Source organism: Lissotriton vulgaris, chromosome 5 (assembly GCF_964263255.1).
Source record: "Lissotriton vulgaris chromosome 5, aLisVul1.2, whole genome shotgun sequence".
Lineage (NCBI taxonomy): Eukaryota > Metazoa > Chordata > Amphibia > Caudata > Salamandridae > Lissotriton > Lissotriton vulgaris.
In genome coordinates this window covers 1,641,481,411-1,641,509,021 of record NC_141693.1, presented here as the reverse complement: position 1 = coordinate 1,641,509,021, position 27,611 = coordinate 1,641,481,411, and the positions used below count along the sequence as shown (strand labels likewise).

Here is a 27,611-nt window from a genome sequence, read left to right as displayed (position 1 = left end):
AGAAATCGCAAAAGGCTATGCATCAAGAATTCGCATTTTTTTTTGCGATTTCTGGAAATTCCTTCATTGCGATTCACAATTTGAGAATAAAAATTAAGGAATCCCTTCCCATTGATTCCTATGGGCCAAGAGGCCCATAGGAATCAATGGGAAGTCATTCTCAATTTGCGATTCGCAATTTGCGAATCGCAAATTGAGAATTCAATTTCAAGGGTGCAGGGGGGGCAAAGGACCCCCCCTGCACCCATGAAATATAACTATAAGTGCTTTTTTTACACACACATGCCCTTGTGTGTTTAAAATGAAACTTTCAAAAAAGCACTTTTGTGCATTTTTGAAAGTTTTCGCAAATTACCATGAAGGTCAACTTCTTGGTAATTTACCTCTCCCTATTTGCGAATTCGCAAATTTAAAATGTTCATGCATTGCATTTAAGAAATCTCAAATTGCGATTTCTTAAATGCAATCGCAATTTTAGAAATCGCAACATGATTGCGATTTCTAAAATTGCGAAAAACATGATGCATCCCAATTTTGTCAATTGCATTCGCAAACGGCCGAAAATTGCGATTCGCACCGTTTGTGAATGCAATTGACAATGATGCATGTGCCCAAAAGTCTATTATGTTGCTTATTGCATAGGGGCAGGTAGGCAGCCGAAGAGGCTACAGTGGACTCGAGAGGCATAGCACCTGCTCTAAGGCTATGACAGCCCGGTTCATCAGTCCTTGCAAAGAGGCAAGCAGATTTGACGTACAGGCATGGCCACGCATTTAGCAGTAGGCCTGTACCTTCCACAGCTTTCTTTTACTAGGATTGGAGGGACAAGTGGGAAGCCAGGGAGGCTGCAGTGAATGATCATTATTGTTCCTACTGTCATAGGTTCTTGCACAGACTCACTCGCGTGAACCTACTGCAAGCATTGCACAGGTGAGCCTTCTGACTGCACCGCAGGCACAGTTCACAGCCTTGTCAGCCCTTACGAAGACCGGCCACAGGCATCACTCAAGCAGGCAGCTCCAAAGTATCAGTGTTCTTCATGCAGCTCACTGACGGGGCTTACTCATACTGACCAATCACAGTCACCCCATCGTAGGCACGGGCACAAGTCAATTCAGAGCCTTACTTTTATGGACATTGTGCATGTATTGCACCAGCAGGGCCAGAGCATTGCTGCATCTGTAGTGATATCCCCTTCAGAGCTATTTACCAAAATATCCAGGACAGAAATGTCACCCTCTAAAAATATCAACTTCAGAATATTGACTCCCACTATATCATCAAGTTTACTATTCTTAAAAGGACATCTACATACCTAGGTTTACATGCATCCCACAGACCAGTATTTGAACTAAACATGGACACGAAGATGGTTCATGGAATTTCTGCATACAGGCTAGGGCCACTGATGCCCAGGCTAAGAGAACCAGGTCAGTCTGGGCCCAGACCCCGGAGAGGTTGTGATAACAGCACCAAACACGTCTTCCACATTATAGGCACCTTTAACAGGACTCGGAAGAATGGCATATACAGAGAATTGATGCTGAGAATGTGATTGATTTGGTCCCCTTGTGTTTTGGAAAGAACTCAAGGGCTTTGGTCTTATGTTTTGAACGTGGATGTTCAGTGCCTAAAGGTCTCATCACTACAGCTATGTGTACACAAAAAGCCACAAGGCGTTTATTATGCATGCAGGCGACCTCTTTGCATCAATGCCAGAACCCATTCTGCTCCCTCTTGGCTTTGCTGGAGGAGTTCTGGGAATTTGAAAAGTTCTCAGGATTGAGTATAAAGTTTCAGAAAGCCCAAACTTTTAAAAATTCTGTCTCACAAGAACAACAGAGACAATTACAGAGGCTAGTGCATGTTCAGTGGGACAAAATTCCTATCTCTTATCTAGGGGTCATGCCCGCATCTTCCATGAATATGATGTTTTTATGCTTACTCACTGTTAACAGTGCAACTGGACATACAGACGTGGCACACAGTGTCTTTTCCCTGCCACGCTGACTAGCCGCAGCAAAAATGACAATGCTACTCAGGGTACTATTTCTGTTTCAAATGCTTCTTCCGCAAGCACCACATTCAGCAATCAAAGGGCTACATGGAACAACTGAGCACTTCATCTGGTCCGGGAAGAGGCCCAGACTTGCCAGGCAGATCACACAACACTACCTGGAAGAGGGAAGGCTTGGTCTCTGGAATATAAATTAATAATACCAAGTAGCCCAACCACGATATATGGTGGATTGGGGTAGAGCTGAGCCAGAGAAAAGTTGGTGCTTCACAGACCAAACGACATGCAGAGGCACGGGCATGCTACTAAATTCAAAGTGCCTTTACCCGCAACTCAAGCTCTACTCGGAGGAGAAATACTCAGACTTTCCGCATAACACTTGTGCTTGAAAACAGGCCATCCCTGCACTCTGGGGGGTGGATAGACCTGACCATAGAAACTGCCTCTTTTATGTGATAAAAAGTGACGCACCGGCTGCGCAAGGGATTGTAAATTGGCCCCCCAGGGGTTTATCGACTATGGAATTCTTGGCCATGGAAAAGATATCAATGGCACTAGACCAGTGGAGTAAGGGCCACAGAGAGCTTTGCTCTTCGTTCTTTGATTTCCCGTTGGATGAATTGAAGGAGCTCTCTTGCTCCAGGTACCCGAATCCAACAGATAATACCACAGAGCATCGGGACGTAAAGCTGCTAGCTGTCGGCGTGCAAGACAGGCATGCCAGGGCCAGGGTGGTCTGAACTCAGGAAGTGACATGAAATGGAGAGGCGACCTTCCATTCCTCAATGATAGTATGTTTAGAGAGTGGAGATAACCCACCAATCGAATGAGAGGGAGGAGGTGGGATGAGTTTACTATTTTGGGAAATGTTCAATGATCACGGTTACTGCTTCCATGTCTGACTCTAGATGCAGGTGGGAGTATGTGTAAACCAATTCTCCTCAATATAAATAATTTCCCCATAAATCAAGCTTTAAAATTCATCATTTCAAATCAATTAAAATAATGTAAAAATATGGGGGCAGAATTACAAGCCCCTTGCGCCGCCAGTACATCACTTTTTTGTGACGTACCGGCAGCGCATGTCTTTGCCCCATATTTACAAGAACAGGAAAAGCCAAGCTGCTTGGCTTATCGTGTCCTTGTAAAAACTGCCCCTTTAAAGGCAGCCCTTTGCGTGAAAGGGGCATTCCATGGGTGTTGCTGTGGGTGTTCCCCCGCAACACCCATGGAACCAGACACATTTCCAGATTTACGGGGATTCTTAAACCTGGAAATGCGTCAGTATGCTAAGCCACCCTTGGGGTGGAGTAGCGAGGCACAACAAGGAGAAATGTTTTCATTTCTCCTTGTTTCAATGCGTCTCTCTTTCAATGCGTGCTGCGTTCTACAGCACACATTGAAAGAGGAAAATGCCTATAATGATTGTTTTTCTGCAGGAAGGAGCCCCTTCCTACACATAAACAATCTCCGCATGACACAGGCACCCTTGCACCATGGTGCAAGGGTTCCTGCGCCGGCGCATGGCAGCTGTATGTCTGCCAGTGCATGAGAGTGCCGTAATGCGACATATAATTGTAAATATGTCGCATTTCTGTTCTCTGAAAGTGCCACAGCGTGGTGCAGCCAAAGGGCTTGCGGTTCCACACTGCGGCACCTTTTGTAAATCTGCCCCACGCTACCTACCAAATCCCCCAATGAACCCCACAGCCCGTCACATTAAAGAAAATACATAACAATAAAGTAAAACTCAATTTACAAATGTGGCACATAAAAGGTTTAATTAGCTCAAAATACAAAGTAAAACACGCAAAATGTTCTTGTTTAGCTTTCGCGTTAAAATGTAGACCCCTGTGCACAGTACCGCTGTCCATGGTGTTGGAATTATGCGTTTGTCCACCAAAATGTACCTGGTGAAAACTGCCCCGTAAAAAAAACAAGATTTGGCGCAACAAGGCTCAACTTCCACATGCTCTTCTCCATTTCAATGTAGAGCTCGTACTAGGCGACAATTCACAACTAGTAGTAATATTTACATAAGAAGGGCCCTTATGTATTGTTCGGTCACTTTGTATTTGAATGTTGTTTTCGCACTCACTTGGGCACAAGCAGACATACCACGGTGCCGTGGCAGGCACAGGTGCACTGCAAAGACTTCCGCAATGTTGGTGAACTTGAACCGGGTACTATTAAGATCTGCGCAATCCAGCCCTTGAAGGGAACCACATACAAACGTATATGCCTCACACACACTAATCACTTCCTGAACCGCACTCGGCGGAGGAGTGCAGCGTGCAGCGACCAGGGGCACGTGTGTTTTTGTTTCTCACTCGGAGTTAGAGAGAAGGGTGGCCTCGGATAGCCGCCTCCCCCGCCTGCAGCAACATTTCAATGCACTCTGCCCGTCTCTTTACGACGTTCAGCTGTGCTGTCGACACTATCCCTTAGAGCTCTTTCCAAGTGGGTCTTATAGTCAAGGTCACAGCTGCAAGCCGCGGGACGCTCATTAAATATGTTTGAATCCAGTGTACGGGGTTGTGACCGCATCACAGATAGCACGTGCCTGCCTCCTACACCTCACTTCTGCATGTGGTGATCTGGGCGCCGGGTCTGACCCTGGGAGCGCCTTCTTATCATGTCACCCTTCAAGATCAATAAATACTTAAGGGAGGGTACCTGGCTGCAGTTAACAGATATTGTATAGACGTTTAGAATGCAGCGAAAAATGAAAGAGAAGTTATCGTGTTCTGTGAAAGTAATATCAATTTAACGAAAATGTGGAAAAAGAACAAAGCACCGTTAACGAAATAAAAATTGAGATTGTGTTAATATTTACAGAATCGTTTTCCACAGTCTTCTGTATCAGCATGACGTAATAATTTCCGTGGGTACTAATAATAATTGTGCGTTTTGCGCAGTTCTTCTTACAACTATGCCGTTTCTAACCACTGAGGCGACCTTGCCAAGTTCCGTAACGGTTCTCAAGATAAGCTATTTTGCTTGATTTCTTTTTGCAGCATTTAGTGTAATTTTGCCCTAGAAAAGTCCCGCAGTCTGGCCCATGTTTGTTTGTTCCATTCGACACCTTGCCGCCTTCTGCCCTTGGTGACGCCTGTGCTTACTACCGATTGTAACGCTGCTCCCGCTTTTCCTTTACAGAGAAACGGAAAGATTTTCCCCACACAATGCCTCCTGAGCACGTTCCCTCCAAACATCGATTTCATCTATGACACCGAACAGGTAAAATCAAAGAGCGCTTGTTGTCTGAGGGTGTCCGACGAGAGGTACCTGTCCGTTCCTTGCTGCTCTCAGCAGCTGTAGGAACCTAACTAAATGACATACGATTGTCACCATTTCCATGTGTAGGTCTAAGAGTTTCCACGCCCTCAAAGATGGGGCTGAGACTCCCACAACTACATTTATGAATGAAAAGTTCCCTTAGTAAATTCCTGCACATGGCATGCGTACATGCCTGTGCTACTGTGCTAGTATGTGTTGTCACATAAAGCCAGACCTATTTTCTTTGTTACTTCTTGTTTTATTTTGAGCTGTCTGATTGTGTGCCCTTATGCTTGTGTGGATCTGTATGTAGATTAACATATATGTGTATGTACATGTCTGTGAGACTCGTAAACAATTCCTAATAAAGCATTGAAAGAAGCCTGCTACAATAAAAATAAAAATAAAAAAAATTTCCTTTCTGGGCATAACAATTGTGAATGTATGACACAAACAATATCCTCTTTAATGATTCAGTGTATGTTTGAGATGTAAAAAGAACCCTCGTGCATTGCAATCCACGCACTCCACAGCAGTCGGTGAGATTCATCAAAAAGCCATTAGCATCAGGTGAAAAGGAAATATTCTAGGTGGAGCCTAAGCTCTATATATTTTAAAGAATGTGTAACCATGGGCATTGCAGACAGCTGAACTGTCAGGCATTTGTAAAAGCAAGTAATCATAATAATTACACTTTAATTTCATTCCCTCTGTTCATATTTTGATTTTAATTGTGGATAATAGCATAAATAATCACCTATCTATATAAAATATTCTAACATTTGTTACCAAATGTTCTTTTTTATTTTTCAGGTGGAAATTGCTGTCCTTACCCTCTCCAATGTGATCCATCAAATCAACAAGCTGTACAGCAAGCCCCATCTTTCATTCGAAAAGAAGACACTGGAACCATTCCTGGCATCTCTTGACCAGCAGACCAGCGACCTGAGAGATTGTGTAAGCAACAATCTGCGAATAGAAGTTATTCTGGCTCTGGGATCACTTATGCAGCAGAATAAATATGTTTCTTGTACTTTCCAGGTCGCTACGAATACATTTAATATAACCTTACAAGGGGAAACGAGGAAAGAGATAGAGACACATTTTCGAAAACTGGAAGAAATTTCCTCAGAAAAGGTAACTTTTATGTTGCTTGCGAAAACTACAGATGCATTGAAATAAATTGCCACAACAAGCACATCTGGGATCAATCTAAATATATCTCATATCTGAAGTCAGTGTGTGCCAGCTCCAATCTAACATCAGTGTGTGATTTATTCATAGCTGATCTCCATGTACTTAGCTCATATCTGATATCATTAGCTCATAGCAAATCCCAGTGTCTGTCTAATTCAGATCTGACTTCAATGTGTATTTAGCTCATATCACACCACTGGAATCCCTGAGAGGACTCAAGACATGGCTGTTCAGCTGAGTCACCTGAACCCACATGACCCTCAAGTACCTAGAAACCCTTCCGGGTGATAAGTCATGCTATACAAATATACTGATTGATTGATTGATATCTGATGTAATCATGGAGAGTAGGTCATATCTGGTCTCATTGTTGAACTCATATCTGGTCTCACTGTGTGCTGCTCATATATGACTTCTTATGCGTGCCTAGGTCATATCTGAACTCATTTGAGCTTTACGCTCATATCGAATCTCCAGATGTACCCAGTTAATATTTGCCTTAATTTGTGCCGTGAGTTTATATCTGTTCTTCATGTGTGTGGTATGCTCTTGCTGATCTCAATATGTTCCTAACACCTTCAGCGCGGCGCAAATTTTCGCGCTGTGCTGAAGGTTCTAAGAAACGGGCGTGGCTGTGACGGAACAGTTCTGTCATAAGCACAGCCCAACCGGCGCTCGTGACGGAACCGTTCCGTCACAAGCATCGAACACTTTAAGTAATTTGTGTGCTTAGCGCTTATCTGATCTCAGTAGTGCCATAGCCAATTTCTGAGCTGATTTGTGCTCCAACTGTAACTGATCTCTGTGTGCTTGGGATGTCTAGCTCATATCTGATCTCTCAGTGTATTTAGTTGCTATCTAACACAATTTAAATGTTTTGCTGATATCTGACTTCATTTCTGTCCTTAATTCATACTGATATTCGCCTGTGCTTATTGCCTCATTTGTTTGATTAGTACATGTCTGATATCAGTGTGTGCTTACTAAACATCTGTCTTCACTATGCGAATCATTCGTATCTGACCTCACTATGGCCTAGTTCTCACCGTCACTTAGGGCCACATGTACAAAGCAATTTTCCTGTCGCAATCAGCTCCAATTGCAGAATCAGCCGTTTGAGACAGATAAAATGCATCTTGGGATCTACAAAGCCAAAACTGCAATTCAGTAACTTGTTATCGAATCATAATTTGGGTTTTGCAAATTGGTATTACGAAGGGGTGTGTTAAGGGCATCTCTCCCTAATACAGAATCGGAGGGGTATGTCTGAATGTTCTGGGATCAGAAAAGGGTCGCAAAACATTTGCTTTTTACCACCAAATTCAATTTGGTGGTAACCAATTTGCACATGGGATGAATTCCGCAGGGGACACCTTCCTCTTTGTGAATGCATGCAACAACGTTGTTTAAGAGCAGTCACTGGTCCCACAGACCACCCCCTACTCATAACAAATGAAAATGAAACTGAAACGTTTAATTTTTCTTTTTGAAACATATCCTGTTTCCTCTTAAGGAAAATGGGCCGCATTAATAAAAAGTTGCTTTATTCTAAAGCAAACACAGAAATGGCGGTCTGCTGTCGCATGCAGGCCATCACCCCTGTGTTTGTAGCGATTCTCAATGGGTCGCAAATTGTGAACTAACTCATGAATATTAATAAGGTCAGTCTATTTGCGACCCAATGGGAATCGCAGATGAAACGCTAAAGAATTTCATACATTAATTACGATTTGCATTGAATCGCAATTAGGAACTCGCAATTTCAAACGTACGTACATGTGGCCCTTAGTTCTCAGCCACTTAGTGCACATCTGTGAGCTATGCTTATATATGACATCAACAAAAGTTTAGTTCATATCTCAGTTATTTGTGTGCTTAACTCATATCTGACCTCAAGGCGTGCTGTGTTTATTTCAGATCTCAACATATGCTTAGCTTATATCGGACCTCAGAGCGAGTTTAGCACATGGAAACAATACTTACATATTCCCTTATACTTGGTGCTGCCTAAGCAATACTTCATAGAGCTTAACGCAAATGTAACAAACATGAACCAGAAACTTGAATAAAATGACTGGATTACTTTAAAAACTAAAGTGTTCTCTGTTCTACCTGACAGCCTCGCCCTCTTCTCTTTCATTTTCGAATCTGCATATATTTTAGATTATAAAGTTAGAAATGTGACCCAGACAACTGGTAAACTAACTCAGTGGGTTATTGTGCCTGCGGCAGAGAATTATGTGCAGACTCCAGATGAGAGACTGAAATGCCATCAGGACCCACTCAACTTTAGTACAATGAGTAACATTTAAAGCAGTAACAGAAGCAGCTGCAACATTTCAGGCATAGCTCTGCGACAGTAATGCTGATGTATTTGTTAATTAAAATCAATAAAATACTTTGAAATGAAAAAAAAAAGTTAGCCATGGAAATTAATTTTCCTTTCTTCCTGCAGGTCAACAGTCTTTGTGCATGGGACGTTATCAGGATTGTGGTGAACAACCACCTACAACGCAGCGTAAACCTCAGCACACTTATGAGGAAACTGACCATTTCAAAGACACCCTCCTCCACTTGACAAGGCATTCATACTGGACTCATTCCTCAAAATGTGCTATTTATTTAAATATTTATTTATTCTATTTTTACAATTCTGCTAAATGCATCAATTTACGGGTTCATGCACAAGCCATTAAAAAAAAACTTAAGTATTATATATTTATATATGTAGTTAATGTGTTTATATATGTATAGATATTTATATTTATATATTTATATCCTTATTTATGCAGTTCCTGTCGCACATTGTACTTTTTTCTGGAATTACATTTCACAGTTATCCTAGTGAACTGTTTGTATACACAAAGGGTTAGTTAATGAGCTGCTAATTTATGTTTTTAACTGGAAATATTGTCAATAAACCTCATTTTGGACATTAACCACTGGCTCAATCTACCTTTTTTCGGATTCAGCACTAGAAAGTGATTGTTTTTTCATTCTTTTTTGAAAAGTAGAATATGAGAATAATTCTGAACAACTCCATTGAACTAGGAGACTCTCACCAAGCAGCAAAACCACAGCTGGTGCTGAGAGGCACAGGTTTTCTGTCCAGTGTACCAAAGTCAATCCACTCTGCTCAAACAAACAAAAAACAGGACTCCAGGAGTCAACATTCAATTATTTATTCTTCATTGGTGCAAAATAACGTCAATAAAATATGTTTTGGCTATATCCTCAGCCATGCTCACAGGGGGTGCCATGTCTTTTAGATAATGTTTTATATCAAGGGGCATTATTTACAAGCCCCTATTGCCACAGGAATGTCACTTTCAGTGACTTAATGTGGCAAAACGCTGCCTTGTAAATAAGGCCCCCTTTCACACTAGACTTAGTGTGAAAGGGGCAGGCAATGGGTGTTGTGGTGGGCGTTCCAACACAACACCCATTGATTTTGACACTGCCCCCTATTTACAAGGGTGGTGTAGTTAGAAATGGCGGTTTTTGCTTGGCTAGGGTATACACCTAAGCCAGGCAGAACCCACCACTTTAGTCGGGATGAGGGACCCAAGATAATCCCTGGTCACCCTGTTGGTAGCTTGGCAGAGCAGTCAGGCTTCTCCCAGAGGCAATATGTGAAGCATTTGTGCAACACATACTCACACCAGTGACACATTAGGCACACCACAAAGGAGATTAAACCAAAAGTTATATCAAAAATATTCTTTGTATTGTATATAAATCACATTAGACCACAATCACATAAATAACTGCCACTAGGCACTTGTCATAAAGACGTATATAAACCATAAATCACTGCGCAGGTCACGTAAATCAGGGGAGACCATGTGCACATTAATCACAATTCACATAACTCAAAGTTCACCTTGCCAACTGGGCAATAGTCATAATAATGCATGGATCATACATTCCTTTCCCAGAAGGCGAATGACATACACACAAGTAGTGCATGGGGTAAATACTTCTGAGTTGTGATGAGAATTGTGATGTCTAGTGCTGGGAGAGAAGTACGTACACCCAGAGATGTGGCGCCTGACTTGAAGGAGGGGGTTGACTCAAACCACAGGGTTTGTGAGGTCGCTCCAGTGGTGCACAGTGTCCCTGATGTGGATTGGGGAACTGGCACACGGGTTCGTAGTCCGAATGGTGGGAGCGGACACTCTACTGACTCTAGATGAGAGGGTAAGGGAGAGGGGTTCCCCCATGGTTGAAGTCCTAGTGCATGTGTGTGAGACTGCCCAGAAGAGTGTGGGTTGAGTGACAGAAACAGTCAGACACTGTCTTGCCAGTCTCAGGAGGGTGTCGTGAGGTACGGTTGTGAGGCACTGGATGGTGAGGTGAATTGTAGCGTGGTTAACACTTTTGAGGGGCTGTGTGACTCAATTGTTGGAGAGCATATTTTAAGTCCCTGTTTTCCAGAGCTATGCCAACACCCGGTGGAGTGTAAGTTCTGTGATTCCAGGGAGCTTGCACTGGAGGCAGGCCTTTTAGCAGATTCCAGTGGGGTCTGATGAGGCTCTTGGGAGTGATCCTGAAGGTGAGGTAGGGGAGGTTTGGAGTAACCCAGATAGGTCCCAGTGTTTTGGGATGGGTGAGGAGCCCCATGTCCTGTCTCTGAGTAGAGGGAGTGGTGGTGGGCTGAGTCCCAAGGTGTCCGAGACCCAGTCCTAGGGCCTGGTTGGTTTCATAAGTGAACACCAGGAGGTGGGTCTAGTCTGTACTGGGAGGCCATTCCCTGAGGGGAATCGCAAGGTGCCATGTGAGCTGGAGGAGACTGCTGTAACCAGCGTTCCATCAGTTCTGGTGTCTGGCAGCACCTCTCCAGTTGGGAGGGTGCATGAGTCCAGAGAAAGGGGTGAGAGGGGGAGAGGGGGAGACAGTCCCCAGTGGGAGCACCAATGGGTCAGGGGTTGTCCGCTCTGAGGTCAGAGCACCCCAGGACTCACCCTGGTGAGGTCACGTCTGGCCTGGGGGTTCTTCATGCTCTGTCAGGTGGACAGAAGGCTGGAAATCGGCACCAGGCAGATGCTTGCACAACTCGTGAGAAGTGTGTTTCCCTTGGGGGGGGGGGACGGCAGATGGGGGTTTGTGTACTTCCCCAGAAGACTTGGTTTGCCAGGGACAGGTCCAGCCTAAGGGTACAGACCCTGGGTTGGAGGACCAGGTTCAGGGTGTCTCCCCTGATCTGGAGGAAGGGGTGACTACTATCTGTACCCCTACCGGTTTGTTTTCTGGGGGTACCACTCCAGGTGGGAAGGTACATATCACCAAGGAGGAGGAGAGGGCGTGGGAGAGCCCACCCCAGTGTCATGGCCAACCTCAGGGTACAGACCTTGGGCTGGTGGGTCAGTGTCAGGATGCCACCCTGACCTGACCGATGAGAGAGTGGACCAGTTAGCTGTGGCTACCGCCCCACTCTCTCTAATGCCACAAATATTAGAGAGTCTTGAGGGGCATGGGGCCTGGCACTCGTCACTTACAGTTGTCAATGGGCACTATGGCTTGCTGTCCTGGTGGATAAAGTTGTCACTGGGTGGGGATAGGAGTCACACCCTGGGGGGACTGGGCGACACCACTGTGTCGGCCATGTGTATACTGTCTGCCTGCTGAGATATTTGTGAGCAAGGTAGGCTTAGGCGCTGCACAGATGAGGCCCGCAGGCTAGTAGAAGGGTTCCCTATGGTTTAGTTTAGTGGGCCTTGAGACTATGGATAAAGGAACCCACCTGGGAAGGCATGTAACTGGAGCGTGCCCCTGCTGTTGTGGGCCAGGGTCTATGTTCTATCGCCCCAATCAGGGAAGTTCATCAAGGTCATTGATTGTTCTCCCCTGACTTTAGGCTGGGTGGGGGTTGTGTTAGACCTGGCCCTTTTGACAGGTTTTTCCCCAAACCTTTTGCCTTCTATTTGTCTGACCCTATTTTTGTTGGCCAGAGGATTCTGGGCACTTTACCACTGCTTATCAATACTAAAGTACATATGCTCTCTGTATACATTGTGACAATGATTGGTTATCCACTATTGACATATTTGATTTACTGGTAATTCCCTAGTAGAGTGCACAGAGTGTGCCAAGGCCTGTAAATCAAATGCTACTAGTGGCCTTGCAGCACTGGTTGTGCCACCCACATGAGTAGCTCTGTCAATGTGTCTGAGACCTACCACTGTAGTGTCTGCACGCACATTCATAAACTGTCATGTTGTCCTGCCAAGTGCACCTACTTGCCAGGCCCAATCTTTCCATTTCCTTACATGTAAGGCACCCCTAAGGTAGGTCAAAGGTAACCTTGTGCGCAGGGTGCAGTGTATGTGAAAGGCAGGACATGTACTAGTGTGTGTGACATGTCCTGATAGTGAAATGCTGTGTTTTTCATTTTTCACTGTTGAAAGGCTATCTGTCCCATAGGCTTATCATTGGGGTTGCACTGTACCATATTTACATGTGTAACTTTCCATAGGGACAAGATAAGAAATTGAAGTTTGGACCCTCTGAACTAATATTAACGCACCTTTTAGTTAAGGTGGTTTCTAAACCCTGTGTTTGAAAATGCCACTTTTAGAAAGTAAGCATTTTCTTACTTCACAATTCTGGGTGCCTCTGGCTGTTTCTGTATTCAGCTTCTGGTGTGTGAGTGACAGGAGCTGAGATATGCATTCACTCTAGAAAGTCACTGAGGGGGGTTTAGGTGTGCCCTACCTTGGTAACTCAGAGCAGGTCTGAATAGACTCGGTCTGCATTTACAGTGGTGGGAGGAGTTGTGCTTACACCTGAATAGTCCTGAACCCCAGGACATTGAATAGGCTGTGCCTCCTTTTGCGCAATGCTGTCTCTGCCCCCTGTGGTCATGCTGCACCAGTGAGGCCAGAACTGGCCTCTAGAGGTGCTGGACCTGCAATCCCCAGCTGAGGAATTGTTGAAGAAATTAACTAGCGAAGTGTGAGCGCTTTATTTGGCTGAGATTCACTTTGGGGCACTGTCTACTACAGAAAGCACCTAGTGAATGCTGTATCTGGCAATGTTGCTTCCTACCTGCAAACGTGTGTGGCGCGCTATGAGAAGCAGGGCGTGTGAGGCAAAGTCACAGAAGGGGAGAGTTTGAGCGTGGAGATACTCTCCCCCCTTCCTAGTCTCCAGTGTGTGTGGCCGCTGCGGGTTGAAAAGGAGATGGCAAGTGCAGCCACTCGTCAACTCCCCAGTTCCGCAGGAGTGCTAAGCATTGCCAAGCAAAGGTCCCAGGAGCTCCCACCCAGAGCGTCGTTATCAGCAGCCGACCCACCTCTGCAAAAATGAGCTCACTGCCCTGAGGAAGATGGAGAGCAGCGTTCCCTGCAAGGACGGGTTGCTGTAGCAACCCCCAAGAAGTATCACAATGGTTGCAGTATGAGGCAAAACAGCTTCCACCCTAGCCCCTCTCAGTGCCAGACAGAGCACCTTGGATGAAGGGAATCCAGATGCTGGAGAACATGGCTGGGAGCCTCAGCAGCCCGAGGGAGACAGAATGAACACAGCGAGAGGCAGTGCAAGAAGCAGAGTCAGTGCGGCTTCATTTGCCAGGTAGAGCAGCTGTCCCGTGTGGTAGTGGGCAGCTGCCTTGACAACCAGCATGATTCTGGCCATACACTGGGGACACTGTGAAGTTGCCCCGCTGAGGGAGGTGGTCCGCCTCTCCCCCTTACTGACATACCTCCAGGGGGCTCGAAACACGGTATCAGAAAGTGCAGGACAATGAAAGGGGTAGCAGCTGCTCTGCGCTTCACGGGCAATGGCCTTGTTAGTGCCTACCCGCTTTGTCTGGTGCCACAGTTTGGGGGCATTCTTTTCTTATGAGTGCAGGGGGCATCCTCGATGGAGGATCCCCCAGTTGCAGGGTGAGATGTTGGGTAACCGCTGAGAGTTACCAGAGTAACAGCAGTGGGTGTGCAGGAGCTCCAGTCCCCTGCAGTTGGCCTTGAATTACCAAACTACCTGTAGGAGAAGGGCAGAAGCACCAGGGCTGTGTATTTGTAGCCACAAAATGTTGATTTTCGCACAACGATGTTAGGGTGCTATGATGTGCACCGGGATAATGGTCTCACAAACTTCAGCCTAGGAGCATACACTTTAGTGCACTGTGATGTTAGGCATTATGTTGCCATAATGTGTTTATGACTTGTGCAACTCAGAAGTGTTTACCCCAATGCACTACCTGTGTGTATGTCAGTCGCCATGTTTCGAGCCCTCTGGAGGTATGTGCCAGTAAGCGGGAGAGGCAGACCACCTCCTTTGGCGGGGTGACCTCACAGGTTCCCCAGCTCATGGCCACAATCACGCTAGTTGTCAAGGCAGCAGCCCACTACCACACGGGGCAGCTGCTCTACCTGGCAAATGAAGACACACTAACTGCGCTCCTTGCACGGCCTCTCGCTGTGTTCCTTTGGTCTCCCTTCAGCTGCAGAGGCTCCCGGCCATGTTCTGCGGAATCTATCCTCTGGGCATCTGGAATCCCTTCACCCACGGTGCTCTGTCTGGCGCTGGGTGGGGCTAAGGTGGAAGCCGCTTCTCCCTCAGGCTGCAGCCATCGTGATACTTCCTGGGGGGTTCTACTGCAACCCATCCTTGCAGGGGACACTCCTCTTCATCTTCCGCTAGGCAGCGGGCTAATTTTTCATAGGTGGGCAGAGCTGCCGATGATGACTCTATGGCTCCGAGCTCCTAGGACCATTGCTAAGCAATGATTGGCACTCCTGTGGAGCTGGGGGGGTTTACATGCAGCTGCACTGGTCATCTCCTTCTCGACCCCCAGTGACCACACACTGGAGACTCGGGAGGGGTGGAGATTATCTCCACGCTCAAACTTTACCCCTCCAGTGACCTTTCTCACATGCCCTGCTTCTCATAGCATGCCACATTAGTTTGCAGGTTGGGAGTGAAGTTGCCGGGTATATCGCTCACCAGGTGCTTTCTGCAGCAGACAGTGCCACAAAGTCGATCTCAGCCAAATAAAGCGTTCACATCGTGCTAGTTAATTACTTCCTCAGCTGGGGATTGCAGGTCCAGCGCCTCTACAGGCTTTAATTGGGAAGAAGAGAAAAACAAAGGTGAAGATCAGTCCAATCCTTCTGTAAGTCTTGTGTATCCCTGAGACTTTTTAACAGAAGGCCAGCACACACAAGCCTTTGCAAATTCTCCACAAGCAGGATACCACAGCAGGGCAAAATGAATATGTCTTGGTCCTCCACCATAGACAGAAGCAGCAACTGCAGGCCACCCCACACCTCACTCAGAAAAGGTAGCACTCCTCACACAATCCTTCATCTCTGCTTCTTGGCAGGGTCCTCTTGTTCCTGGAAGTACTCTAAAGTCCTGGGGGCATATCATCAACAAACTGCGATAAATATCGCAGAACGCACTTAGCGCGTTGTATTCTATCGCCAGCTATCACTGGATTTCCTCACCGAGTTAGCGTGTTATTATCAACGCTTATATCAAAGGCGATAGGAAATCAAGCGATAGCTGCAAAAAGCGGGAATAGCGCGGGAAATGCTGTGATATTTTTTGGGCGATAAGGGAAACCTTTCTAATACGCCTCTGTGGTCTCAGCCTTGCAATCCACCTCCCATTACTAAGATGGCTAAGTCAACTTTAAAGCAGGAGTTAAATTTCTGCGATAAAGGGGGCTATGCACGATTGTTACATGACTTTGCAGCTCTGCTCCCGACTTGATAATCTTGTGAAGCCGCGTTAGCGAGTTCTTCCATGCTATTTTAACCAGGAACGCCTACTTTACATATCTTTAGCGATGGCATGCAGGGCGATAAAAAAACAGCAGGCATCGCGCAAAAACAAGCACTAATGAAGGTTAGCGTGAGCTTGTTTTTAGTGCGATGGAAATCTCGCAGCATTTTTGGCTTTTAAAGCCGAAAAAGCAGCGCTATGGCCCTTGATAATAAGCTCCCTGGGGTTTTAGGTGTAATACTTATACCCCAAAATGTATTTGTTCTTTTTGTGGCAAGGGTCTCTGATCCCAGTCCAAAGCAATTCTGTCCTTACTGGTGCAGCATGACCACAGGGGGTGGAGAGAGCATTTTGCAAAAGGAGAAACAGCCTATTCAGGTGTAAGCACAACTCTTCCCACCATTCTGAATACGGGCCAGGTCTATTCAACCCTGCTCTGAGTCACCCAGGCAAGGCAGGGCACACCTCAACCCCCCTCAGGGACTGTCTGGAGTGACTGCACATCTCAGCTCCTGTCACACACACACCAGATGCTGAATACACAATCAGCCAGAGGCACACAGAATGGTGAAGTAAGAAAATGCTCACTTTCTAAAAGTGGCCTTTTCAAACACAGGATTTAAAAAACAAATTTACCAAAAGGTGCATTAATAAATTCTGAGTTTAGAGAGCCAAAACTTCATTTTCACATTTTGTCCTTATGGAATGCCACACATGTAAATATGCTGCAGTCCAACCTTAATGATAAGCCTATGGGACAGATAGCCTTTCAACAGTGAAAAATTGAATACACAGGGCCATATTCTCAAGAACACCGCAAACATTAATGCCGCTTTACCGGCATGAAGCTGCTGCTAAAGCAGCGATAAGAGGCTTGATAAAATGCCCTTGAGAATTCAGATAGAAGGCCAAGTTCTGGTGGGAAGGACATCAAACCTGGGCTTCTATTGGAATTCTCTAGGCTATATTATCAAGCCCCTTATCGCCGCTTTAGCGGCAGTTTCCTGCTGGTAAAGCGGCGATAATGTTTGCGCCGTTCTTGATAATAAGGCCCCCAGTAGATTACTATCAGGAAGTCACACACACTAGTACATGGCATGTATGACAAAACAACTACCACTTAAACAATAAATGCCAAAACCACGAAGGCTAAACCACTACCAAAGCCAAACCAGTACGTTCTGTACAACAACTTACTAAACCACAAAAAATAATCAAATTCCATATTACCCGAATCTACCACATTCTCCTAAATGCATGTTTGAAAATGGAATTTTTTTAAATTATATTAAACAAGACTTTTAAATAAAACAATTTAAAATAAATAATCTATAAATTATCAATCAAATATTCGTTTATTACAAATACGGACAAACTTACAAAAAACACTAATGAACGCTAAAAAAACAATAAAATATAAGTCCATCACCTGTTTTTTTAAAATTTTGACTAGAATCGTAACTAAATAAAATAAATAACACAAAATGCACTAAATAAAACAAAACTAAAAAGTGCAAGTTCTCACAGAATTTTTTTTTAAAAAAACGAAAACGTATTGCAGAACATATTTTCTTTTGTAAAAGAATTGACTTAAATAAAACATAAAAAATGGCAAACCTCAATTTTCTAATAATTTCAACTGTGACAAACAGAGAGAACAGTCGCATGGAACGCAGATCAAGATCACTTAGTTGAAAAACAAACCAACAGTGCCATCTATTGACCTAACACAGTAATTGATAACAAAAACTAATATATCTACAGTGTGATTAAAATTAAATACCTAATTACAATTATTTTAATATAATTACACTTGCATTTAGTATTAATTATTTAATTATTGATACTTTCCTCTGGTTTAGGAAGTCATGGTTCATGTACAGTAGTGGTAAAGGTGGTCGTTGTTTGTGTACAGTAGTGGTTAATGAGGTCGTGGTTCAGGTAAAGGTCGTTGTTGATGATTCTTTCTTTAGTACACTTGTTGCTATAGATTCGTTAATAAGGCTGTTTCCCAGTACATGTCCTAACTTTCACATACACTGCACCCAGCCCATGAGGGTACCTTGGTCCTATTTTAGGTGTGCCTAACATGTTAGGAAAGGGAAGTTTTGGGCCTGGCAAATAGGTGCACTTGGCAAGACAACATGGTAGTTTACAACTGAGCGCGCAGACACTACAGTGGCAGGTCTAAGATACATTTACAGGGCTACTCAGGTGAGCGGCACAACTAGTCCTGCATGCCCACTAGTAGCATTTGATTTACAGGCCATGGCACACACCATGCACTTTAGTAGGGACTTACTAGTAAATCAAATATGCCAATTGTGGATAATCAATCATTGTCACAATTTATACAGAGAGCATATGCACTTTAGCACTGATCAGCAGTTGTAAAGTGCCCAGAATCCTATAGCCAACAAAAATAGGGTCAGAAAAATAAGAGGCAAAAAGCAAAATGTTTGGGGATAAACCTGTCGAAAGGGCAAGTTCTAACAGGCATAAATATGGGGCAGTGTCAAAATTAAGACCAGAGCAAACCTGGTCCTACCTTGGCGAAACGAGGCGAAATTCTTTATTTCTCCTAGTTTTTTGCTGTTTCCATGTGTGCTGCATTCTGCAGCGCACAGAGAAACAGCAAAACGTCATTGATTGTTTATGTGTAGGAAGGTTTCCCTTCCTGCACATAAACAATCATAAAAAAAAATGATGATTTGCAACATCTATGTATGCTGAATTGAGCAGCACACATAGAAGTTACAAAACGCCATTTCAGATTGTTTATGTGCAGGAAGGGACACCTTTCTTCACATAAACAATCATTCCCCTCAACACAGGCACACTTGCACTATGGTGCAAGGGTGCCTGAGTTGGCGCTAGGCTGCTAAATTTAGTGCCAGCGCAGGGAGAAACACAGGGCTGCACCGTATTTTTGTAAATACGGTGCAGGCCTGTGTTTCAGAAGTGGCGGAGTGCAGCGTTACGCCAACAAGGCTACCACCACGCTCCGTCACTTCTTTTGTAAATATGCCCCATAGCTTCAACTTGTTGTCAAAAAAGGAAATCACCACCCACTGGCAATTCATCCACTTTCCATAAAGATTGCAAAGACTTCTTGTATTAATCTTCATTCGTCATAAAGATTTTTGTGCATAACCATTTCAAAAACTTGAATTTCATAGAAGTAACCCTTATTATGTCTTAAATTGAACAGTGTTCAGTAATTCAATCATCAAATTCCTCTGTCCATTGATTTTACTAATTATATAAACAAGAAATGTCTCTTGTTTCTTCTGCGGCCATTATAGATAGATATGGTTGACGTAAGAACAAATTAATAAACATCATTAAATTAACAATTTCTGTTTCTTTACGTGATTTAAATTTTCTCTCCATTATACATCTCGAGTAAGAATGTTTTAAGAATGAGAGTGTTTTAAACTCATTTACGAGTGAGATATCATTTCCAGCCCCTATTGGCAACTTGCTGTGGAAAGACATAAAATATCAATGGTAGATAGGGGTGGGCGTAACTTGTGTAATTCTGTGCAGTTTTATTGCACAAAATTACGTAAAAATCTAGAGAATCAAAAAAGTAGCCTGGAAAGAAAGACAAACGTACGTTGCATGCAACAGAGAGCACAAGTTGAGGTGTCCAGATTCAAAATATATTGCAGAATGTAACACCATGTATCCTGCAGGGCTTAACAAGGGCAAAGAATTACATGTATTCTTGGCAGTATGAATCATACCTGAAACGTACATTTCTCTTATTTCCAGTTTTTTTTTTTTTTACATGTTCTAGATTTTGACGAATTGCATCTCGCTGGCTTTGTGGAAAGCTCGGGATGCCTAGACCCCTCCCAGCATGGATTTAGGAGAGAATTCAGCACCGAGTCAGCCCTCACCATCGTGCTCGATAAAATCCGCACGACAGTTGATGAGGGCCAGACCTCTCTCCTTGTCCTGCTCGATCTATCTGCGGCCTTCGATACCCTCTCCCCCTCAGTCCTTACATCTCGGCTGAGGGAGGTGGGGGTGAAGAACGCAGCTCTGGATCTTCTGACCTCTTTCCTTACAGCGAGGGAGCAGAGAGTCAAGCTGGGGGAGTTCCTATCTCCATCCCAACCTGTGCTATGTGGAGTCCCCCAAGGGTCAGCACTCAGCCCGACCCTTTTTAATATCTATGTTACCCCACTAGCCAAACTAATAAGATCTTTCGGGATGGAGGTAGTCTCTTATGCAGACGACACTCAAATCCTCGTCTCTCTTCCCCATTCAGATGAACTGATCGCCTCCAAGTTTAGATCTTGTATGGAGGCGGTTGGTCATTGGATGATTCAGAACTCTCTAAAACTGAATGGTGAGAAGACTGAGGTGATGGTGTTTGGGGGGAAAGAAAACATCTGGTCAGCCAATTGGTGGCCCGACTCTCTAGGAACATGCCCTCCCCCTACAACTTCTGCCAAGAACCTCGGGGTGCTGATAGACCCTGCCCTCGACTTAGGCAGCCAGGTGAGCAGAACTGTCTCCACCTGCTGGGGTCTGATCTACACCCTACGAAGGATCAGGAAATATCTCTCCCTCGAGGCAAGAAAACAAATAGCTGTTGCTCTCATCGGCTCGCGCCTGGACTACTGTAATGCGCTGTATGCTGGGCTTAACAAAGGCCAGCTGCAGCGCCTACAGGTAGTCCAAAACGCTATAGCTAGATTTGTTCTGGATATTCCCAGACGCTCTTCGGCCACTGCAGCCAGGAAAACGCTGCGTTGGCTGCCGGTAGAACACCGAATCCGGTTCAAAGTTCTATGTATGACCTATAGAGCCATTGTCAAAAACAGCGACACAGGAATCGGATCCATAATTTCCCACTATATTCCCGGAAGGAACTTGCGTTCCTCTGGAAAATTGCGTCTGACAACCCCTCGTGTACGTAGAGCCAAATGGGGTGGTAGAGCTTTTTCCACTCTTGCTCCTAAGTGGTGGAATGACCTTCCCCTGGACCTGAGATCTCTCCCGTCTTTACAGCACTTCCGCTCTGCGCTAAAAACTCTTCTTTTTCGGCAAGCATACATGTAAGGTTTCCTGTTTCTTTTCTTTGCCCATTTCTGATCATTTTGTTAGGTGCCTTGATACCTGCGGGTCATTGTTCTGCGCATTATAAATCGCCATTCAATTCAATTCAATACTTATCACATTTGAGGGAATATTATCAACAAGAGGCGACATTTATCGAAAAAAAATTTAGCACAACTTTTTTTATCGCTAAGCAGGTCCAGGCGATCATTGCTAATAGTGCGATAGTGTGTTAGCGACTTTTTTCGTGAGATTTAGCGAGGGTACGCCTAGTTCGCATATCATTAGCGATATTTATCGCTTCCATGCATGGCGATAGTTTAAATGGTCTCTATCACCGGAAAACTGTCCCTAACAGTAGTTAGCGACAGCTTGCTAATAGGGCGATAAAATTATCGCCGCTTTAGCGGGAAAAAGTCCCGCTAAAGCGGCGATGGTGCCCTTGCTAATATGCCCCTTTGTGTTAATTTTAAAATTAGTTGTAGCAATAGCTCCTCATTTTGTTCTTTTAGGCTATGACTCCACCAGATAAGGACAGGAAATCTCAGACAGAGTAACTGATTCTATTTATGAACTGATAAATTATTTACTGATACAGATAACTGTTGTCACCATACGAATATTTTCACTGATTGGGAACTATCATTAGTAGATTTGGATGTAATGTTCAAGAAAGAGTTTTTTTCTTTGAAACTGGCCATTGATTTTTGGGGCAGATTCCAAGACAGTATGTATCATGGGGAGGAGATTGAAATCACGTAAAGAGACATAAATTGTTTGAATGAATTTAATAATGTTTATTAATGTGTTCTTACATCAACTATAGCGATCTAAGATGGTCACAGAAGAAACAAGCAAACTTTTTTAGTTTATATAATCGAAAAATCAATGAATAGAGGAATGTGATGGTTGAATTAATGTACACTGTTCAATTTAAAATATATTAAGAATATTTACCTCTATGAAATAATAGTTTTTGAAATGGTTTATCGCTAAGAACTGTATTATAAAGACTAGTCCAAGAGGGCCGCCACAACCTTTGTGAAAAGTAGATGGATTGCATTTGGGTGGTTATTTTCCTTTTGTGACAACACTCTTTATAAAATGTCATCTAAAAACACATGGCATCCACAGTGAGCAAGGCTGTGGATTCAGCCGAACCGCATCGTCTTGACATTCTTTTACACCACTCAGGAATAAATAGATTAATTGTGACCCTTAGAGTGCTGGTTTTCTGTTTGTTTGACAGTGAGCAGAGTGGATGGATGAGAATAATTCTGTGTTTATTTTTGATTTTTCATGGCAAAGAATGATAAGGTATTTGTATGTTACAATATGACACACCCTCAACAGCATTGGCTCCTTTTTAGATCTGGCTTTTGACACTATTTATTTATTTTATTTATTTAACTTGTAACGCGCAACAGTTGCCCGCAGTGGGTTTCCCGGCACTAGGGATAGACTCAAGAAGAAAGAGATATCAGGTAATATCAAGCAGACCAGAACAACGAGCAGATCACTCAAAAAGCAAGGTCTTAAGTCCCTTCCGGAACCGCAGCAAGTTATTCTCCAATTTTAAAGCAACTGGTAAAGCGTTCCAGAGTTTAGGACTTAGATGAGCGAAAGACCGCCCACCCATTCTAGCGAGTTTGAATCTTAGGATAATGAAGTCTCCATTCCCAGAAGATCTAAGAGTTCGATGAGTCCTATATGGTTGAACTAAGTTCTGTAGGTGTTTAGGGGCTGTGCCCTGCCTGATCTTGAACAGATAACATAAGGCTTTAAATTTAATCCGGCTTGAGATTTTAAGCCAGTGTTAGTCACGCAGAGCAGAGGATGCTGAAATTCTCCTAGGGACCTTCCGAAGCAGGCGTGCAGCCGCATTGTGGACTACCTGAAGAATCTTAATGGTTGCAATATCAGCTCCCAAATAGAGAACATTACCGTAGTCCAGGCGGGAAACAACCAATGCCTGGACAACAGTTCTCTGGGTGGATAAGGGCAGCATCCATGACATTTTCTGGAGCCATCTTAAGGTGGAAAAGCAGTTCACAGCAACCTTTGTAGCCTGCTGCCTCATAGATAACTTGTCGTCAACAAGGAATCCAAGGTTGCGAACCACTGTGGCTGGTTGTGGAAGTGGTCCCATATCACTAGGCCAATGTTGGAGGCCCCATAGATTTTTATTCTTGCCCAATATCACCACCTCTGTCTTCTCCCCGTTTAATTTCAGACAGTTCTTCTGCATCCACTCGGCCACGCGTACCAGGCCGAGCTTTAGAGCAGAGGGGCTGTTCTCATCTCTGCCTGACAGAGAGAAGACAATTTGGGTGTCATCGGCATAGGAGAATAGCGTCAGCCCCGCTACCTCCACAATTGTAGCCAGGGGTCTTACGTAGATATTAAACAGTAAGGGGCTGAGTATAGACCCCTGGGGAACACCATAAGCCAATGAGCAGATTGTAGATGTAGCTTTGGCCGAGAAAACCAGGAAGGTACGCCCACTAAGAAAGGAGGCAATCCAGGCTAAAGCCGGGCCTGCCACTCCCAGGGAACGGAGAGATCGCAAAAGGATGGAATGGGACACGGTATCGAACGTGGCACTCAAATCCAGCAGGATGAGTGCAGATGTTTCACCTTGATCGATACCGTGTCGTAGACTCTCCGTAACTCAGAGTAGTGCTGTCTCTGTGGAGTAGTGAGCTCGGAAGCCGGACTGGGATGAGTGTAAAAAACCAGAACTCTCCACTAGATGGTTCAGTTGAGTGTTGATTTTCGAAAAGATGGGCAACAGGGATATCGGCCTGAAGTTAGAAGGATTAGAAACATCCGCACCAGCCTTTTTAGCAGGGGCACCACCATTGCATGTTTCCATGCCTCTGGGACATGAGATTCCTTTAAAGAGGCATTTAACAATTTTGTAAATACCTGATATAAGTTGGGATCTAACATCTTCAGGATTTTGGCAGGTAAAGGATCACAGGGAGAGCCTGATTTCACACTATTCAAGCATGCAAGGAAGGAGGCATCATCAAACAGTTGCCATTCCGTGAGCTTCACTGAGGTGACGGAAATTTCAGGCAACAACGAAAATCCAGTCTGGGATTTCTCTGCTGAAGAAGTAGAACTCAGTGAATCATAGATGCACTCAACCTTTGAAATAAAAAACTCCGCCAGCAACTGACATTGAGCCTCATCCAAGGAAGGGGGAATTGGAGTAGTATCCGCTCCTGTTAATTTCCTGACAATGGAAAACAGAACTCGAGGACAATTTTGCGCTTGCGTTACCGTATTCGTGGTATAGGCAGCTCTCGCACTTTTACACTGCTTATGGTAACCTCTAAGGGCTTCCTTATAGGCCACTTTCTGCGAGACGGAGTATTTACGCCTCCAACTCCTTTCAAGTGCCTTGCAGTTGGCCCGAAGAAGCTTCAACTCCTCTGAGAACCAAGGTACGGGCTGACGATGTGACATGGAACACTTAGAACTCTAGACTATTGCTTTGAAGAAAACGTATTATATATAATACATACATTTAGAGCAGGGTTCTCCAAGGTCGGTCCTGGAGGCTCGGATCCATGCAAGATTTTGAAGATAACTACATTTATCTAAATGTGGATATGCTAAAAATCTACCATGGATCAGGCCTACCAGGACCAGGGCCGGACTGGTGCTTTCGGGCACCGGGCAATCCCCCGGTCGGCTGGAGGGGGTGGGGGCCGATTTTGGATCAGGGGGCCGGTTTTGAAAGTGAGGGGCTGATTTTTGGTCCGACCCGAGTCTTAGTCTCCGTCTGTCTCCAAGTTCCCTTCAAGCAGCAGGCCTGCGCGCCGCCCATACTGCAGCAGCAACAAGCCTGTGACCGGCGGTGTGTTTGCACACTGTAACTTAGTGCAACTGAACCATCTAAAAAAAAGCGTAAGCGTTTCCAGGAGGGAGGAGGGAGGTGCCTGTGCGCAGCGCGCAGTCATGCCCTGAGACGCGCCGCCGCCTAGGGTGCAACTGATGTTCCCGCATGCGCATTGCACAGTGGGCAATTAAAACTGCGGAGTCAGTGTGCCCTACAGCCAGGTTGCAGGCAGCCATCATCAGAACAGACGTCAAGAGAGCCAGCCAGGAGAAGACAGGAGCGGCCACCATAATTTAATTATTGTACTTTGGTGGGTAGGCCGCTCGCTGCCCTGCCCCTGCCCCCCGGCTGCCCGCGGCTGCCCCTGGAAGTAGCCCTCGGCCACCCTCCTCCTGTGGCTGCCAGTGCCACCAGCCGGCGGTGGCCCGACGACCCGCCGTGTCCGTGACCGTGAGTAAGGGTATTTTTTCCGGGCCCCCGTACCGACAATTACTCATTCATTCATAATCCAAATCATTATTGACTGTTTGATTTCAATGTCTGCACAAACACTGAAGTTGGCGGGTGGGGCGTCGCACAGTGGTGGTGGTGGTGGTCTGGACGGAGGGACCAGGCCTGAGCCAGGCATGTGATGCACTGCACACTTTTAAAGCTCTGGACTGGGTTATGGTGCAAATGTTATGTGCCATCATGCGACCCAGTGGCTTGTTCTGATAATTACCTTGCTCTGCTTACGGCCCCGGAGGAGGATGACACCTGTCTGGCTCATCGATTGCCAAATCTTCCTTCATTCCTGTCCTCCTCAAACACCACGTTTACTGTCATTGGTATTAGGGATAGGGTTATGTCCTAATATCAAGTTAAGGGCCCAGTGACAGTCCAGAGTAAAACATTAATCTTGTTTTGGCTGAAAACTCTAAGGGGCGGGATTAAAAGTTTCTAGGTTTTACCTCGCCCATCATTGCAAGTTATGGTAAAACCCAGACAGAGTTCTGCCTTTTAAAAGCAGGTTAAATTCATGCTGTGTAAATGGGAAAGTATGAGGAGACACATGCAGTACTTTAATATTTTTATGTTATTCCTTATTACCAGGTCAAACACAGAACTGCACCGAAATGGTGGAGTCATAACACACTGAAATAGCAAATTGGAATACAGACTTACCATCCCATTATTACTGCTCAAATCGTGGTTAGCCCCTATATGTGAAACGCCTTGTTTAAGTGCGCTAAAAGCTTTCAGAATTGGGCCCACAGGAAGCAATATAAATATGTTTTCATCACAGTGACTGTGTATGTGAAACAATCACATACTGTATGCATACCAGCACGTTTTAATAAATTCCGCATGCTGCATTATTGAAAGTCTCGACTTTCAGGCGGGCGAGTGCCCAAGCTGACAAACCAAACTTGAGGCTGGCAGTGGACCGCAATTCTGACACAGTATAATCTGCCCTTAATTACTCTCAGTTCATTCATTCACCAGGGCATGACGTTAGAGAGCACTGGTCTGCCTCTTACTGACTGGCATAAGGTCAAGAACTTAAAGCATATCAGGGCACAGAGCCTTTAATGAGGGTGGCACTCTGCCCCCAAAGAAAAGCCCCTTGTAACTCTTTGGAGTTTATGCACCAAATGCAGCCAGGGACATTCTCTATTTCTGAGGAAACCCTCAGAAATCAACTCGTGATTCTACTGGTTACTCTCTGGGTGGGAAGTAATACCAGGCCGAATAGCAGGCATCTTGGATTGGGTTCCCGAGAGGATTTTGTTCCACAGTTTCTGATGCAAAGGCTATTGCAGCGTTTCACTGTGGACTGTGGACTGTGACTGGTTGGGCACCAGGTTAATTAGTTGCTCTTGCTGATGTTAGACGGACCGAGAGTCCAACAAAACGGAGCCGTTCAAACAGAATAGCCCACTAAAAGGTAGAAGATTGGCTTACCTTGGGGGAGGTTGGAATTTCATTTCCACACATCTGTGAATCAGATCCGGCACAGCCAGGCTTTTGAACACGAGACACGAGTTATGCTGCAGAGGTCACTTTGACATGCCACGTGACATGATGTTATTCGTGGATATTTTTAAAGACAAGAGGCCTGATTTAAACACTTGAGAAGGAGGCGTATTACTGTTGCTGTCTCTCCTGGGTCCTGAATAACAGGTGCTTTACATAATAGGCAGTGTCTGTGATTATTTGACAATTTGTTTTCACTTCTAAATTGGAAAGGACTATGAAGTGTAGGCTGCTGCTGACCTCAGCACAGTGAAATGCAGAGTAGTGTTCCAGAGGACTGAAAGACAAAGAGTCTCTTAGCTTGTCCATGGCGAGCACGGATCTCCGAGCAATAAGGCAGCGCATGCTCAGAGCGGAAAGTCTGTCAGACACTTTAGGAAGGGCCTTTTTTTACCCACCGCCCATTTCCACCACCACCACCACCCCTCATAGTCGATGCCAGCCGCG

General features: G+C 44.9%; 1 protein-coding gene across 1 annotated transcript in view; it reads left to right on the top strand.

The window, feature by feature from the left end:
* LOC147716888 (interferon alpha-14-like) overlaps window positions 1–27,611 on the top strand; it is a 123,448-nt gene that overhangs the window by 4,766 nt on the left and 91,071 nt on the right. Inside the window, exons 2-5 of the mRNA XM_086919820.1 lie at window positions 5,177–5,257; window positions 6,110–6,253; window positions 6,338–6,433; window positions 8,949–9,011. Of these exons, the coding sequence (XP_086775946.1) occupies window positions 5,177–5,257; window positions 6,110–6,253; window positions 6,338–6,433; window positions 8,949–9,011 (384 nt within the window). The remainder of the gene's footprint in view (window positions 1–5,176; window positions 5,258–6,109; window positions 6,254–6,337; window positions 6,434–8,948; window positions 9,012–27,611) is intronic.